Genomic DNA, 13,446 nt, shown 5'->3' with positions numbered 1-13,446 from the left:
TCTATAATGATCTGTGCTGACAACTTTTTTTCTGAGAAATAGTCCATGTAATTCACAAGGAATTACATGGACTATTTCACAAGGAAAGAGATTTTTATCAACAAACTAGAAGAACAGACTGATGGGAACAGTCCCCCAGCTTGCACTTTGGTAGAGGTAAATTCTGTCCCAGTGATGCCTCATACACACTAGATGTGTGGAGAGAAGCAGGGTAGGAGTAGATGTGTGAGGAATAGCACTGAGAAATTGTATTAAAAGTCATGGGGATATAATTTTCCAAATGGGATGAGGAGCTCTGGCTTGTACTGATACATAGTTTGTTTGCATTGCACTATTTATAATTTTGCTCACACTTCCTAAATGGTACCCCTAATGGAAAATAACAAATGCCTTCTAATCATGTGTCTTAATTATTTGCTGTATTTTCAATGGGACAAACTACCATTTTCTTGACTGACTCAGAACAGTGAACACTGGAGACAACTGACCAGGAGCAATGAAGCACTGTATGTGAAACCTGGCTACATACTACCTGTTGGATTGGAGCTCATTGAAGCTGACTTGGGAAAATCCACCCTTGACCTCATCCCTTGCCTTTTCCATCACAGGGTACCGCAGACAATTTCAGATGTGCCCAAGCCATCTGCTTCAGACATCCTTGAATGCAGCCTTCCCCTGGGCATCAGGGAAAACTGTGTGACACACAAAAGCAGCAGCCTCTCTGGTTTTTGGGGTCCTGCAGTGAGAGATTCATTTGAAGCCTGTCTGTGGCAGCTCTCCAGGGCAATGGGGATATGTGGCTGTCACCACTTTGCACATCCCACACTTCACTTGCCACGGAGCAACCCCCTGTGGAGAGCAGGTCCTGTTTCTATTGCCTCGGCTCCTACACCATTTATTCCTCCATCCTTCTCCTTTGTATTAATTTCCTGAGCTGGCCTGGCTGTCACATCTGCACAGTTACCAGCTGGTTTCCCATTTTTAATTGCCCTCAGAGGGCTTCTTCAAGAGCCACACCTGCTTTTGTGGGGGCCTTAATTTGTCACTGTCCAAACTGGAGCAGCAAGCATTTAAAATTCAGCCTCTATGAGCATGTTGTATTTCTTCAAGTGCATGATTAATTGCCAGGTCTTTACAGGCTGCACTCAGCTATTTCTGCATAGAAGAGTTTCTTCTGCTGGAAAGCTCCTCACATTATGGATATTAAATATCTTCTTCTCTACACATAGGACCTGGGTTTGTTCATCCCATTTGTTTTTTACAAAAGAAGTTCTATGAAATGCAAAGAAAGCTCAGTGCCCTCACAATTTTATTCTGTTTAGAGAGGGGAAAATAGTTATTTTTCTTTGTCAGACGTGTTCTTGCAAGGAGCCACTTGAGATTAAGGAATGAGGGGACGTTTCAGGATGTTTTACCCAGCCCCTGCAGCAGTGTAAGCAAGCAGTTTGTATAATCCAGTTAATAAACTGAATGAATTCAGTTGGCTAGAATTCCACCTTAAATGCTTTTTTTTTTTTCTTCTTTCACAGCTGCTATTTGAAGACTACTACAAAATCTTAATTTTTAAGCCCAAAATTATTTCCTTGTTATAGCTATGCTTGGAGAATCCCTCCATGGATGGGCAAGGGCTGCTTTTGCTCTCTCTTACAGAATCTACTCAGTTGGGATGTGGTCAGCAGGGTTACCTCTAGCTCAGCCCTTGCACTCTCATGGACAATGAATGAGCTGTAAGATGAGAACCACATTGCTGCCTACTCTGAAAACCAAGGACGCAAAGTCTTGCCCTCCAAAGCTCCACCAGTATGGAATATATGGAAAAAGTATCAAGGGATAGTGCAATTTACAGATGGATAGATTGATACATTGGGAGGCAAATAAGCCCTTCCAAAAAATTAATTTTTAGTTTGTCAGAGCCTTCTTCTGCCCAGAGATCATGTGTGAGGCACATCTTAGAAATCAGAAGCAGGAAAGCAGGTTCTTGCTGAGTCACTTGGTATGGTCATGTCCTTGCAGGGGTAAAACCAACCTGAATAGGGGGCACAGTGAATTCCAATGCACTGGTTGTTTTAGTGATGTAAGATGGGCAGCACGTGGGACTGCTGAAGAAAGGTTAAAGCTGCCTCTAATGGACACATGGCCCAGTTAAATACATTTATGTGGCCAGTAGCCTTTGCATGGAGGCAGCCCATGAGAGCGGAAGGCTGAGTGAGTGTTCAGCAGGTATTGTGGATGATCCCCTGCAAGCCTGACCTGCATTCCAAAGACTTTGCAACAGCTGATGCCACCTTAGCCTCCCTTTTTCTATCTGGCAAGGAAGCAATGGCAGGGTCTCCATCCAGTTTTGAGGCCTTCATTGATCCTCATCAAACAATTAATCTAGGTGATGAGTAATGTTTTACTGTATTATTAATTTATTGGGAAAAACAGAAGGCTGCTCAAGAGCTGTCAATGCCCACTCTGGCAGCCACAGAAAATTGGTTGTTTATGTGTTCCCAGCAGAGGACGCTGACCTTTTGGGGCTGGCTGCCTGCAACCCCTTGGTGAGGGACAGAGGAACATCTATGCGTGCACTGGTGTCCCTTGCTCCTGAAGTCAGATAGAATCCTGATACTAAAATGCCTCATTTGCTGTGACCAAGGGAGGGTCAAAATCAACTCCCTGGAGCTCAGCTAAGCCCTGATCTGTGCTGGTGTGGAAAGTGGGCTCTGAATTTCCCCTTCCTCAGACCACTCTTCATATCCCTCCTCACCATTTATTTGCTACCTGTGGCTGTTTTAGTCGGAGTTCTACTGCACTGACAAAACTCAGACTTCCTAGTGTGGGAACATCTGTCCCTGTCCTAGCAGGGACATCTGACCCAAGGATTGTGCGTTCAACTTCGAGCCAAGCTTCAAGTGGACATAAGTAGAAGAGCCTTCAAGTGGACACAAATAGAAGAGCTACAGGTGCATCACTCCCCCTGCTCCCCTCCCCTCCCTACTTTTGTGTTATTTTGTTCCCCACCAGTGGGATCAGACTATAAAGACAGCAAAGGCAGCTTGAGATTCAGCCCAAGTGCTGAGAGTGGGGATTACATCCCGCTGGTTCCTCTCTTGGATCGTTTAGGGCCACGAACACACAAAGGTCTTGCTCTGCCCAGTCTTCCTCCTGTGGGAACAGGAGCAGGAGCAGCTGGGAAGCTTGCTCAGAGTGCCACGTGGGGGCAGCAGGTTTGGGTGAGGAGGAATCGGCCCTAGCGCAAAGGGTACCGGGAGAGTTAAAGGAGAGAAGGGGGGAAAGCTGCGATGAGAGCGCAGAAGGAAGGAGAAGTCCCAATGCTCCCTCTCCCCACGGAAGGCAGGGATCCCGTTTGTCCCAGGCGCGGTTTGCGGGCGGGCCGGCAGGGGGCGCAGTGGGCCGGCAGGGGGCGCGGGCTCCTCCCGCCGGGCTCCCCCCGCCCGCCCTCAGGGCCGCGGCCGCCCCGCTCCGCCTGGCGGGCGGGAAGTGGGCGAGCGGGGCGAGAGGCGGTGTGTGGGGAAATCTGTGTCCCTTTCTGGGCTCCTCAGTGCAACAGAGCCGGGGAGCTCCTGGAGCGGCTCCAGCGGAGGACAACAGGCTGGCAGCAGCCTTGGTGCGGCGGTGCGGCTGCTCAAGGCGTTCCGCATCTCGGGCAGACCCGGCTGGGCAGACAGGGCAGTGCCTGAGCTCAGAGCGGTTCCTGATGAAACTGGGCTGGCAGAGCTGAAGTGGTGTAATTGATACAGATTTGGGATAACGTCATACTTGTTTTTAAGTCCATAGCAATTTCCATGTGTTTGAAATACCAGAATAATCCATACAGTCCATACAATCCATGCAGTTCATCTCCATGAAGCTTGAGAATTACTGTGTCCAGCCAACTGCAATCCTGAAAGGTTCTTATTTTTGAACCTTCCCTTAACTTAGATGTGTTTTGATACACAAAAAAATCTTTTCCTGTGTGTGTGAAAGCTGTCTTTTAAAACAGCTGTTAAAGACATATTGTGCTAAAATAACAGGGTTTCAAGCCTTTCTCATCATTAAGCCATGTTTTCTTAAAAAATTCCAGTTGGATTTGCTGCGACCTGCCCTCTCTGCTACAGCCCTACAGGGAAAAGAAGGTGAGGATATGTTACACGGAGCTTTCCCAATGCCTTTCACTTCCCAGTGGCCAGAGTTCATCTGGTCTGCAACTCCCCCTGAGGTGTACATCACCAAGCCTGACAGAATTCAAGAGGGATTTGGACATCACTCTTGGGCTCATGGTGTGATTCTTGGGGATGGTCCTGTGAAGGGTCAGGAATTTGACTTGATGATCCTTGCAGGTTCCTTCCAACTCAGAAGACCTGTGATTTTGTGATGTGTTATTTAGGAGACAAGGAGGTTGACCAGCACCACAAAACCTTCTCATTCACCCCTTATTTGCAAAGTCTCTGTACTTGTGAAGGGCGCAGGCTGGTGTCTGGGCCAATGACAAAGTGTCTCCATCCACGGGGCTGCAGTCTGTGCAGGCAATGCAGGCTGCATCCGGCTGCAATGCTGGAGGGCTCACCCGCTGAGCTTAGCCAGCCATGCCACTTGCATGGCCACCAAGGTCATTGGTAAAAAGGGCTCATCTTATTTAGCTGTGAAATTGCCATTTTTGGCACGGTTATAGGGAGCTGACTGAGACTTATTCCTGTGCAGGTAGTCCCTCAGCACCTCCCTTTTCTGAGGACCCATATTCATGGAACATGAGGGGAGCATCTCTGGCAGACCTTGGCAGTGCTACTGGTTCAGAGACAGTCCTGCTGGAAATTAAAGGACCTGTTGGTGTACCTGCACTGGTCCTCCTCCATCACCACTCCCTGCTCTGTGGTCAGTTAATATAGGAGATAAATTCTACTGAGTAGGCTTGGAAACTTCTATTAAATTAGTCTCTTCCATAGACATTGTTGGTTTGTGGAGCTTAGAGTGGAGTAGGGCCCTCTTGTCCTTGAGGCCTGTAGCACTGGTTTTCGAGATCTTGTTGACATTTGCACCATCTCCCACTGGGAAAGGGGGGCTCTGGATAGCCTCATACCAGGGACAATGTTCTTAATTTCTGTGCAAGCATCCGATGTGATGGTGACACAATAGGCTTAGAAAAGTGGGTCTGGAGAGAGCATCCAGGGCTCACCTCTCTTCTTAGAAGTGCAAAATGTTTTGTCATGTCCACTGCCTAGTGGGAATGACATGTTCAAAAGGATGAATGGATGGATGTTCAAAATTATTAAATAATGAAATACATCTGGAAAAAAGGACTGCATATACAAGCTACATCATCTTGTGTGATGCATTTAATGTCCTTAATTTACATGCTGACAACTTTGCCATTTCTAAACAATGTTATCATTCGTCTTTCTGATAATTAATCAGCACAAGCCTCAAACACTGTTTATCACACTTTGATGCAGCAATTAGACAAGAAAGGCAAAGTGCTGAAGGGAAGGTTTTGGGCTATTTTTTCTTCAAAAATCTTACAGTATTTACAAATAAGTGCTTTTTCTAACACCATTTTTAGAATTACTTACTCATTCACAATCAGTCATTGTATAAAAACATCATTCAGAAATAGGTTTTAAAATACACCCACCTCCATTGCATAGTATACAGAAAAATAGGCAAGACTTAAGACACTTGATTTTTGAATGAGAACATGAATTGATTCAGAGGTATGACATTTCTGAGGAAGAAAGATGCACTTTCCAAAAAATAATGAGCTGTAGTTCGCCTGAAGCTAGTGAGCTTCTTGAAGGTCTGCCATCAAATTTTGCTTTTACAGACCAAGTGTCTTTTACCGTACACACAATTCTTGCATAAAGGGCAAACAAATCATATTGCAATTGGATTTGCCCTTCAGTATTTGCATGTGAACACTGACAAAAATGAGTTACACAAGTACTCACAAGGATCAGTTTTGATTTCATTTGTCATACCCCATCTGTGGAACAATCAAGGGACCAAATTTGTTATTTTCAGTTTCTGTTTGTAAAACTGAGGAGCTGAATACTTTTACCCTTATACCTTTAGAAACATTTATTCTGTAAAAAGACCTTTGCTTCTCCTCACTGGTAAGACTTAAACTGACGCATTGTGGAAGAGTTAGCAGGCACTGATGGCATCTATCCTGATGATTTTCAGACAAAACTTGGTAATTTAGTTATCTTGTATGCTGACTTTTTTTTAAAAAACTTTTCTTTTAATTTTTAAAATTTTTTTTCCTTTAAAAATGTGCTCCAGTGATTTCATTGAGCCTGGTCCATTAAAGAGCAACAGGGAACTCTGAACAATAGGTGCTTGTTTTACAGCTACTGCAAATGCTTCGAAAGCACTAAATTGCCTTTTATACTCAACAGTCTAATAACAAAGCCTGATTTTTTCCATTTTTCTCCAACTGATTTGATGGTTCACTTGAGCTTTAATAACACATTACATAAATCTTTACAGCTATTACAGAAGTCTTTTGTGAAGTTCAATTTGGTGTTTGTTTTTTTTCCCCCACAGTGTAGTCATTCACCCTTAAATGCACTGTAGCACACATACCGGGATCGTGCTTGTCTCTGGATCCAAGGAGTAGTAAGTTCTAGATGTTTGTTTTACGTGGGAAGGGATCTCAGTCCTTCCAAAGGCAGTTTGTTGCTGAAAGCTCCTGGTTCAGAGGTATGTCAGATAAAGTGCTGTGCACTCCTGAAGGCAACTCTGGCAACAGCTCTATCCTCTCTTGCTGTTTAATTTAACTTTGCTCTTACATCTTGGCTTGTGCTTGATAGCCCATGGTGGAAAAAATCACCAGGATTAGCTGGAAGGGTGGGAGATGTATCTGTACATCTCCCTGCTGCAGAATAAAGGCACCTGCTGATCACCAGGCAGAGGTATAGAGAACAAAATCTGATAGAAGAGCAGTAAATGTTGAAAAAACTATAGAAATTCAATTGGGTATAAAATATCAAAATATGATCAGAGGATATTATCTTCACCAGGAAAAGCAGAGAGGCTGTTAAATGCCAGGCTTCCTCATCCTGTGTTCTCCTGACCCTTGTGTGTCCAGATGTCTGTTCATTTTTCCATTGGCTTTGAAGTGGAAGATTTGTGTGACTTTCTTCTTTCCCAGCCTTCCCTTCCACTGTGGTCTGTGAGGAAAGCCTGGCCCTGGAAATGGGCAGAGACAGTACTCATGTTGGTGAAAATAAAGAAGGAAAAGCTGAGAGAACTATGATGCTTTCACTGCTCTCCTGCTGACCCACTTCTCTCAGCATTATGGTCCCTCAGCAAAGCTCCTGGCTCTTTAAAGACTGTGTCTGTATAGACGGGGCTTGGCTGATGCTGTTAGGAGAAGATGGGGCTCTGCTGCTGGTGGAGCTGGAGATGTAGGGATGAACCAGGATGAACCCAGCTAAATGCAGAGAGGTTGGTCTCCACTCCTGAACTTCTCAGTATGGCAAACCAGAGTGAGCTCCTCAGTGAAAGATGCTGGGGCGAGGTGTGTTTGATGCTCAGAGATCCCCATGTGCACCCACCAGAAAACTTTGTGGATACCCAGCCAGGATTCTGCCCTCACTGGCAGTGCTGTAAATCTAGGTGAGTGACCCCACTGTCCCTAGGTGTGTTTGGAGCAGCACAAAACCTGGCTTCATGTTAAAGCCATTGTAAATGCAGGATGGGTCAGATTCATGCCTGGTGGAGCACAATGGAGGAGTAGGGGACAGCACTCTATTAATGAAGCTGTTATTCAAATGAAGAACTTTAAAAAAACAAACAGAGAAGGATGGAGTTGCTGGTGACACTGACTGACATTGTTCAGGGATCACAGTAAGGAGATCTGCCTGGTGAACAGGGAGAGCAGAACTAGTGCCAGGACACAGCTGCTGCATGGTGGGAGTGGTGCCAGGGTGGCTGTGTTTCGGAGCATGCACTCCACCCTGGACCAGGAGCCATTGTTGGGCAGTGGCTGTACTCCTGCCAGGCTGCACATGATGTTGTAAACATCCACAGATCTGATGGGAGGCGCTCGGTAGTTGGATCGGAAATCTGCAGGCAAAAGAGAGGAGTTAGCATCATGCAACCCTGGAATGTGGGGTTTTGTGAGGCAGGGGCTCCTTTGCCTTTCTTGGGACTTACCCACCAGGCTGGGATGTGGCATGCTATACAATTTAGATCATAGCTCAGCAAAATCCTTAATTTAAACAAATTTATTAATTATTTTTGCTTCTAGACCAATTTTGTTCTAAAAACTTAAAAAAGCCCTGATTTTTTAAGTACAGGAGCTACTTTAGTACATGTGCTCGATAGACGTAATGGCCTGACATAATTGTATTTCACATTCTGCTTTCACTGGTGCAATACAATTAGCCTGGTGCTCTACCTGGTGCTCTGCCCTGTTTAAAGGGCCCGATGAAGTAGAAACCAGGACTTTTCTGTCTGCCCATCAGACAGGTGGGTGAGGTAGACTTCCCAAAGAAAGTGCCCTGGTGTAGCAAGTCTGAATTCCCTGACAAGAGCAGGATTCATGTGTTTCAAATAGAATTGAAAATTTAGGCCAAAATTTAGGAAAACAGGGCAAAGAGTTAGCAACTGCACTGGGACATCACAGAAAGGCTGACCAAATCCCTTCACATCTCTCTGCCCTGTTTCTTCAGCTATAAAATAGATGCAGTGCAACAAACCCTCCATAGTGAGGAAATCCTGCCATCTATTTGTAATTTTTAGGTGTTGCAGAGTGCTTCATTGGGGTCCTGATGTGCCAAGGGCTGCAGGGATGCAGGGGTGAGAACCACGGGGCTGCAGGGGAAGTGGAACACCAGGAATGGTGTCACTGTACCTGGTCCATATGCGAGGAAGAAGCCTCTCATGTCCATGAGCTCATTGTCGTAGCCATGCCAACCATTCTGCCAGGCTTCCTTCCTCCCCGTCCCGTTCTCCCAGTAGGGCAGCTTGTCCCTGCTCTGGGTGGCAACAGCAGATCATGGTTAGTGCCTGCCTGCTGGGCTGTGCTGGGGCACTGTGGGTTGCTGTGTTGTGTCTCCATGTGCTGTACCACCCCTTCAGGCCCCACACTGTGCTGTGACCTGCACAGGAGCTCATGCCCAGGAGGGGTGACCCCTCCTGACAGGCTTTGCTGTCTCAGTGAGTAACCACCTCCCAGCTGGGAGGAAAGGACAGCTCATGTAGATTCCTGCCACAAGCACAAAGTACAACAGTCATCTGTGACATGTGTAAGGAAGGTGCTGCCCTCTCCCCATGCCTGCAGCACTGCTCACCCACCCAGCGCACTCCCGTGGGTTTACTGGGGTGTTGTTCTGCCCCATATGCCATTGACACCCTAGAAAAATAAGTAATTTTTTGCTCCATTTGACTAGTCATCCTAAAAATACAAATATCACCCTTACTAGATATTTTCTAATTATTATTTCTTCTCCCTACTTGTTTTCATATAAAAGCAATGAGGTTTGTTCCAGGGAACACTGGCTCTGATCTGAGACAGTCCCACTCTCTGTGGCCTATACTCTGTTTTATTTCCTTGCTCAGTGGATCTGTGCTTTATTAATTTGTCATTATAAATCTTGTTCTTCCTCGCCCATATTGCACTTAGGCTGTATTTTCAAATTCCTTCCTTACTTTCTCCTGCTTTGTATTAACAGCTGTTAACAATAGTGCCATATCTGTCAGAGCAGCAGTCCCTAGGGGCTGATCAAATGCTGGACCAACCTGTCCATGGGTTTCTCCTGCCCCATGCTCCTTAGGGATAGCAGCAGACAGATGTGGCACTCCACATTACCCCAAAACTATGGCAGGAATTTCACTTAAACAAAGAGCATCAACTGACAGTTCATCAGACCCATGACATTAATTTCTGTGATAATTACAGAGAAGGAGCTGCACAGTCCTCTAGAGTGTCCAGGTCTAGCCTTCACACTCGGGCACAGAAGGACGGAAGATGCCCCAAAAGAGCTTCCCACATTGCCACTTGGGCAAGTGCTGCAGCTCCTGCAGGTGGTAAAGCAGATTAAGTGAGGATCCCTTTCCTTTTATAAACATTTATTTTGTCTGATTTTTATCTTCTTCCTTAAGAAAGAAAATGTAATACTCAGCAGATGTACCAAATAATTCCAGAATACTACAGAATGGGTCAGGTTAGAAGAGATCACAGTAGATCATCTGGTCCAACCTCCCTGCTCAAGCAGGATCTTCCTAGATCACAGTGCAAAGGATTGCATCCAGACAGTTCTTGAACATCTCCAGTGTGAGCGAGTCCACAGTTTCTCTGGGTAATCTGTTCGAGATTAAATTAAACTATTTTAGCTAACAAATATATTTTCTTGTCCTTGTCTATTTTCCTGCTCAGAGCAAGCCAAGGAGAATACCAGCTCCTTCTCCTCTTCCTGCCATAGCTCCTCCTTATTCTGTAGCTCCCCATGATTCCTGGGGATTAAGTGTGCTGCTTGTCATCAGGCAATCTGCGCAGCATTTGCCAGCATCAGCTTCAGACAAGCGAAGTCACATTTAAAGTTCTGGTGGTTCCTTGGCAGGAACATTATCATGACATTGCTATACCTACACCCCTCCATGGTCCTAGAAGATGTCCTGGACACAGTTTCTTCCACAGAAATATCAAATGCAGAAGGAGATGGTGTGCTTTCCATAACCCACCCAGACATCAGGAGACACCTACTCGCAACAGAATGTGCAAAGGCACAGTAATTACCATCATTTTTGGTGCCAGTTGAGTCAGAAAACGTACTACTGACTTCCATAACTGCAGCTGAAGTGAGAGCTCATGAAATGGAACCACTAATGACAGAAGCTTGAGGGACAGGGCTGTGCAAGCATCCCAGCACTGCCCTTCTGGAGCAGCAGGCTCTGCCTTACAGCAACCCCCAAAAACTCCTGGGGCTTCTCTGAGGCCAGGACTCTGGCAGCACACTAGTGTGCCTGCCTGGCAAGTCCAAATGGGATGTAATTTTTTCTTGCCCAAGATGTAATTTTTCATAGTCAGACTAAGCCTGGGCTAGCAATCCTTGTCAAAGATGAAACAGGCATATCTGAGACTGCAGACCATGGACTTTTCCCTGCATGTGCATGTTTAGAAAACGTGCTGCAATTGATCTAGACGTTGGGAAAGTACACTGGGATGGGTACAGAGTGAGCATGCAGCCCTGAGGGCTAACACCATTGTTGCACACAGGAGAGCAGCTGCGGGATCTTAGGCCCAAAGGATGGGGACCACTCACTTGTGTGAAGGGAACAAGGTCATATGAGCAGATCACCTTTGATATAGCACAAAATCCCTCCTCATCCTGCTTTAACAAAAACATAGATGGGCTTCAGTTCCTATGCTCCGTGATGAGGAAAACAACTTTCCAGATACACCCCCTTTGTCTCTTTCAAAAACCACCAACAACAACAAAATCCCCCTTTTCAAACAGCTTTTAGCTATCCACTAGCTAACGGAGAGCTTAAAAACCCTGGGAGCATGAGAGAGAAGAGCTGCACATCCTCTCTTCAGTGGTTTGGGCAGGAAGTATAATAGAAGGCTCAATAATGTCTTTAAAAATATGACAGGAAACTTTCATTTTCACATCCCATTCACAGATAATGAAAATGTACCAAAGAGAAGGAAAATCTGATAGCATTAATGAGAGGACATTCTTGAAAATCAGAAACAATAGGAAGGAATGGGCAGAGAGACAGAAATAATTATCATAGCAGCAGTGTTTCCTGCACTGTTATTAAGATTTGTCAGACTTTCAATGATTTTTAAGTTTTTTTTTATTTCCTACAGAATATGTAAAAATGTTCTATTTTGAACTTTTGTAAGAGAGAGTTTAGTTGTATTTTTAAAAAATAATTTTGGAGAAAATGTTTCAGATTCCTACTTCACCTGTCTAAATCTTAACTCTGGCTTTTTATGCCTTTTTTTTTTTTTTTAATCAGAAATGTGGTACTCACCCAGCTGTATTCAAAAGCCATCAGGTTTTTTTAGAGGTGCATTTTTATTCAGCTGCAGAAACTATTATGCCAAATTCATGTTGGCTAGTGAGAAATGTTGTAGTGTGGACTGAGCAAAGCTTGGTGAGCAGTACCTCTGAAGGCCATGAAAAATGCTCAGCTGAGTTACAATAACCTACAAGGCAAGGAAGTGCACTATGCTGGGACACGAAAGAAATCCAGGACTCCGTGGTTCTTTTGCCAGCTTACTGACTTCTTGTATGTCCTTGGGCAAATCACTTAATACCACTGCTCAGTTTACCTCCTTAGAAGATACACAGTTGTCTCACCCTCTGAGCTGTGCTGAGATGCAATTAGTATCTGTAATGTGGAGGTGCCCAGTAGTGACACAAGGACAAAGTAACAACAGCAATTAAAAGTAAGAAAATAAGTTAGTATGAAAAATCTCTTCATATTGGGTTCTCTGCTTAACAAGTTCCCAGGTATTCAGTGTGTGCACTGGGAATCCCTGAGGAGTAAATCTGAAAAGACCCTTTTCAGACTGGTGGGCTTGGGAGAAATGGGGCATTTTTAGAACAGTCTGGTGGGAGAAAAACCAGGCAGAAGCAAAAATTGCCACAAGGTACTGCTGAATGGAGGAAATAATAAGGACTTGAAATGGAAACACTATTTTTATGTCTGAAATGAAGGTAGATGGCAAGGGGTGAAGAAGAGTAAGGCAACAAAATTGGAATGTGAAATACAAGAACTACTGCTTTATGACAACAAAGAAAAAAGAGGCATCTTGACTGTTTAACTGTCTGCGTTTAGGATAGCTGCAATACCGTTAAGTTCTTTTAAGCACACAGCTGAATTTGACATTGGTTTTGTTGTCAGCCCATTGACTTTAACTCAATGATCAGCAATATATTGCCCCTTTTCATGTTCCTGTCTAAGTATTTTGCTTCTATACTTTACCTCTACTATGAACCATCCTTCTTCAGCCACAAGAGTTAGTGGAGACACAAATTTTCCTTTTTTGTAGAAAAACCTGTTTGGAATATCCTGTATATTATAAACATCCATGTGTTCCACAGCTTTCAATTTTTGATATATCTGCAAAAGAAATGAATGTTAGGACACCATGTGGCTGTAAAGGTCATAAATACACTAATGGGTACATGAAAACACCTGGATTTGCAAAATGCTAATCCCCTGTAATGGCTAATCATCAGCACATTCACACCAGGACTTTGCCTGTCCGAAGATCATGGCTGGACATGGCTGCTTATGTGCTTTAGGAGATTCTAAAAACTTGGATCATAAACACATAGGAATTCATATATTATGTGTATTTATAATACACAAGTTCATAAATGTATTCATGTGAATGCACCAGCCTTCAGAAACAGACCAGGAGAAACCACACCTTCCCAGGAGGCAGCAAGTGAAGTGGTGGGACACTCAAAGGTACCATGTGGACTGTGTACAGGTGTGGGAAAG

General features: G+C 44.6%; 1 protein-coding gene across 1 annotated transcript in view; it reads right to left on the bottom strand.

Moving 5' to 3' along the window:
* Positions 1–5,297: 5,297 nt before the first annotated feature.
* The window catches only part of ENPP6 (ectonucleotide pyrophosphatase/phosphodiesterase 6), a 32,080-nt gene continuing 23,931 nt past the window's right edge, over positions 5,298–13,446 (bottom strand). The window contains exons 6-8 of the mRNA XM_030271270.4: positions 12,922–13,059; positions 8,837–8,960; positions 5,298–8,046 (exon numbers count right to left, since the gene is read on the bottom strand). Of these exons, the coding sequence (XP_030127130.4) occupies positions 7,823–8,046; positions 8,837–8,960; positions 12,922–13,059 (486 nt within the window). The 3' untranslated portion in view covers positions 5,298–7,822. The remainder of the gene's footprint in view (positions 8,047–8,836; positions 8,961–12,921; positions 13,060–13,446) is intronic.

The sequence above is a fragment of the Taeniopygia guttata genome, chromosome 4 (genome assembly GCF_048771995.1).
Source record: "Taeniopygia guttata chromosome 4, bTaeGut7.mat, whole genome shotgun sequence".
Lineage (NCBI taxonomy): Eukaryota > Metazoa > Chordata > Aves > Passeriformes > Estrildidae > Taeniopygia > Taeniopygia guttata.
Note: the sequence above shows the minus strand (reverse complement) of the source record. Positions and strands in the feature narration are given on the sequence as shown.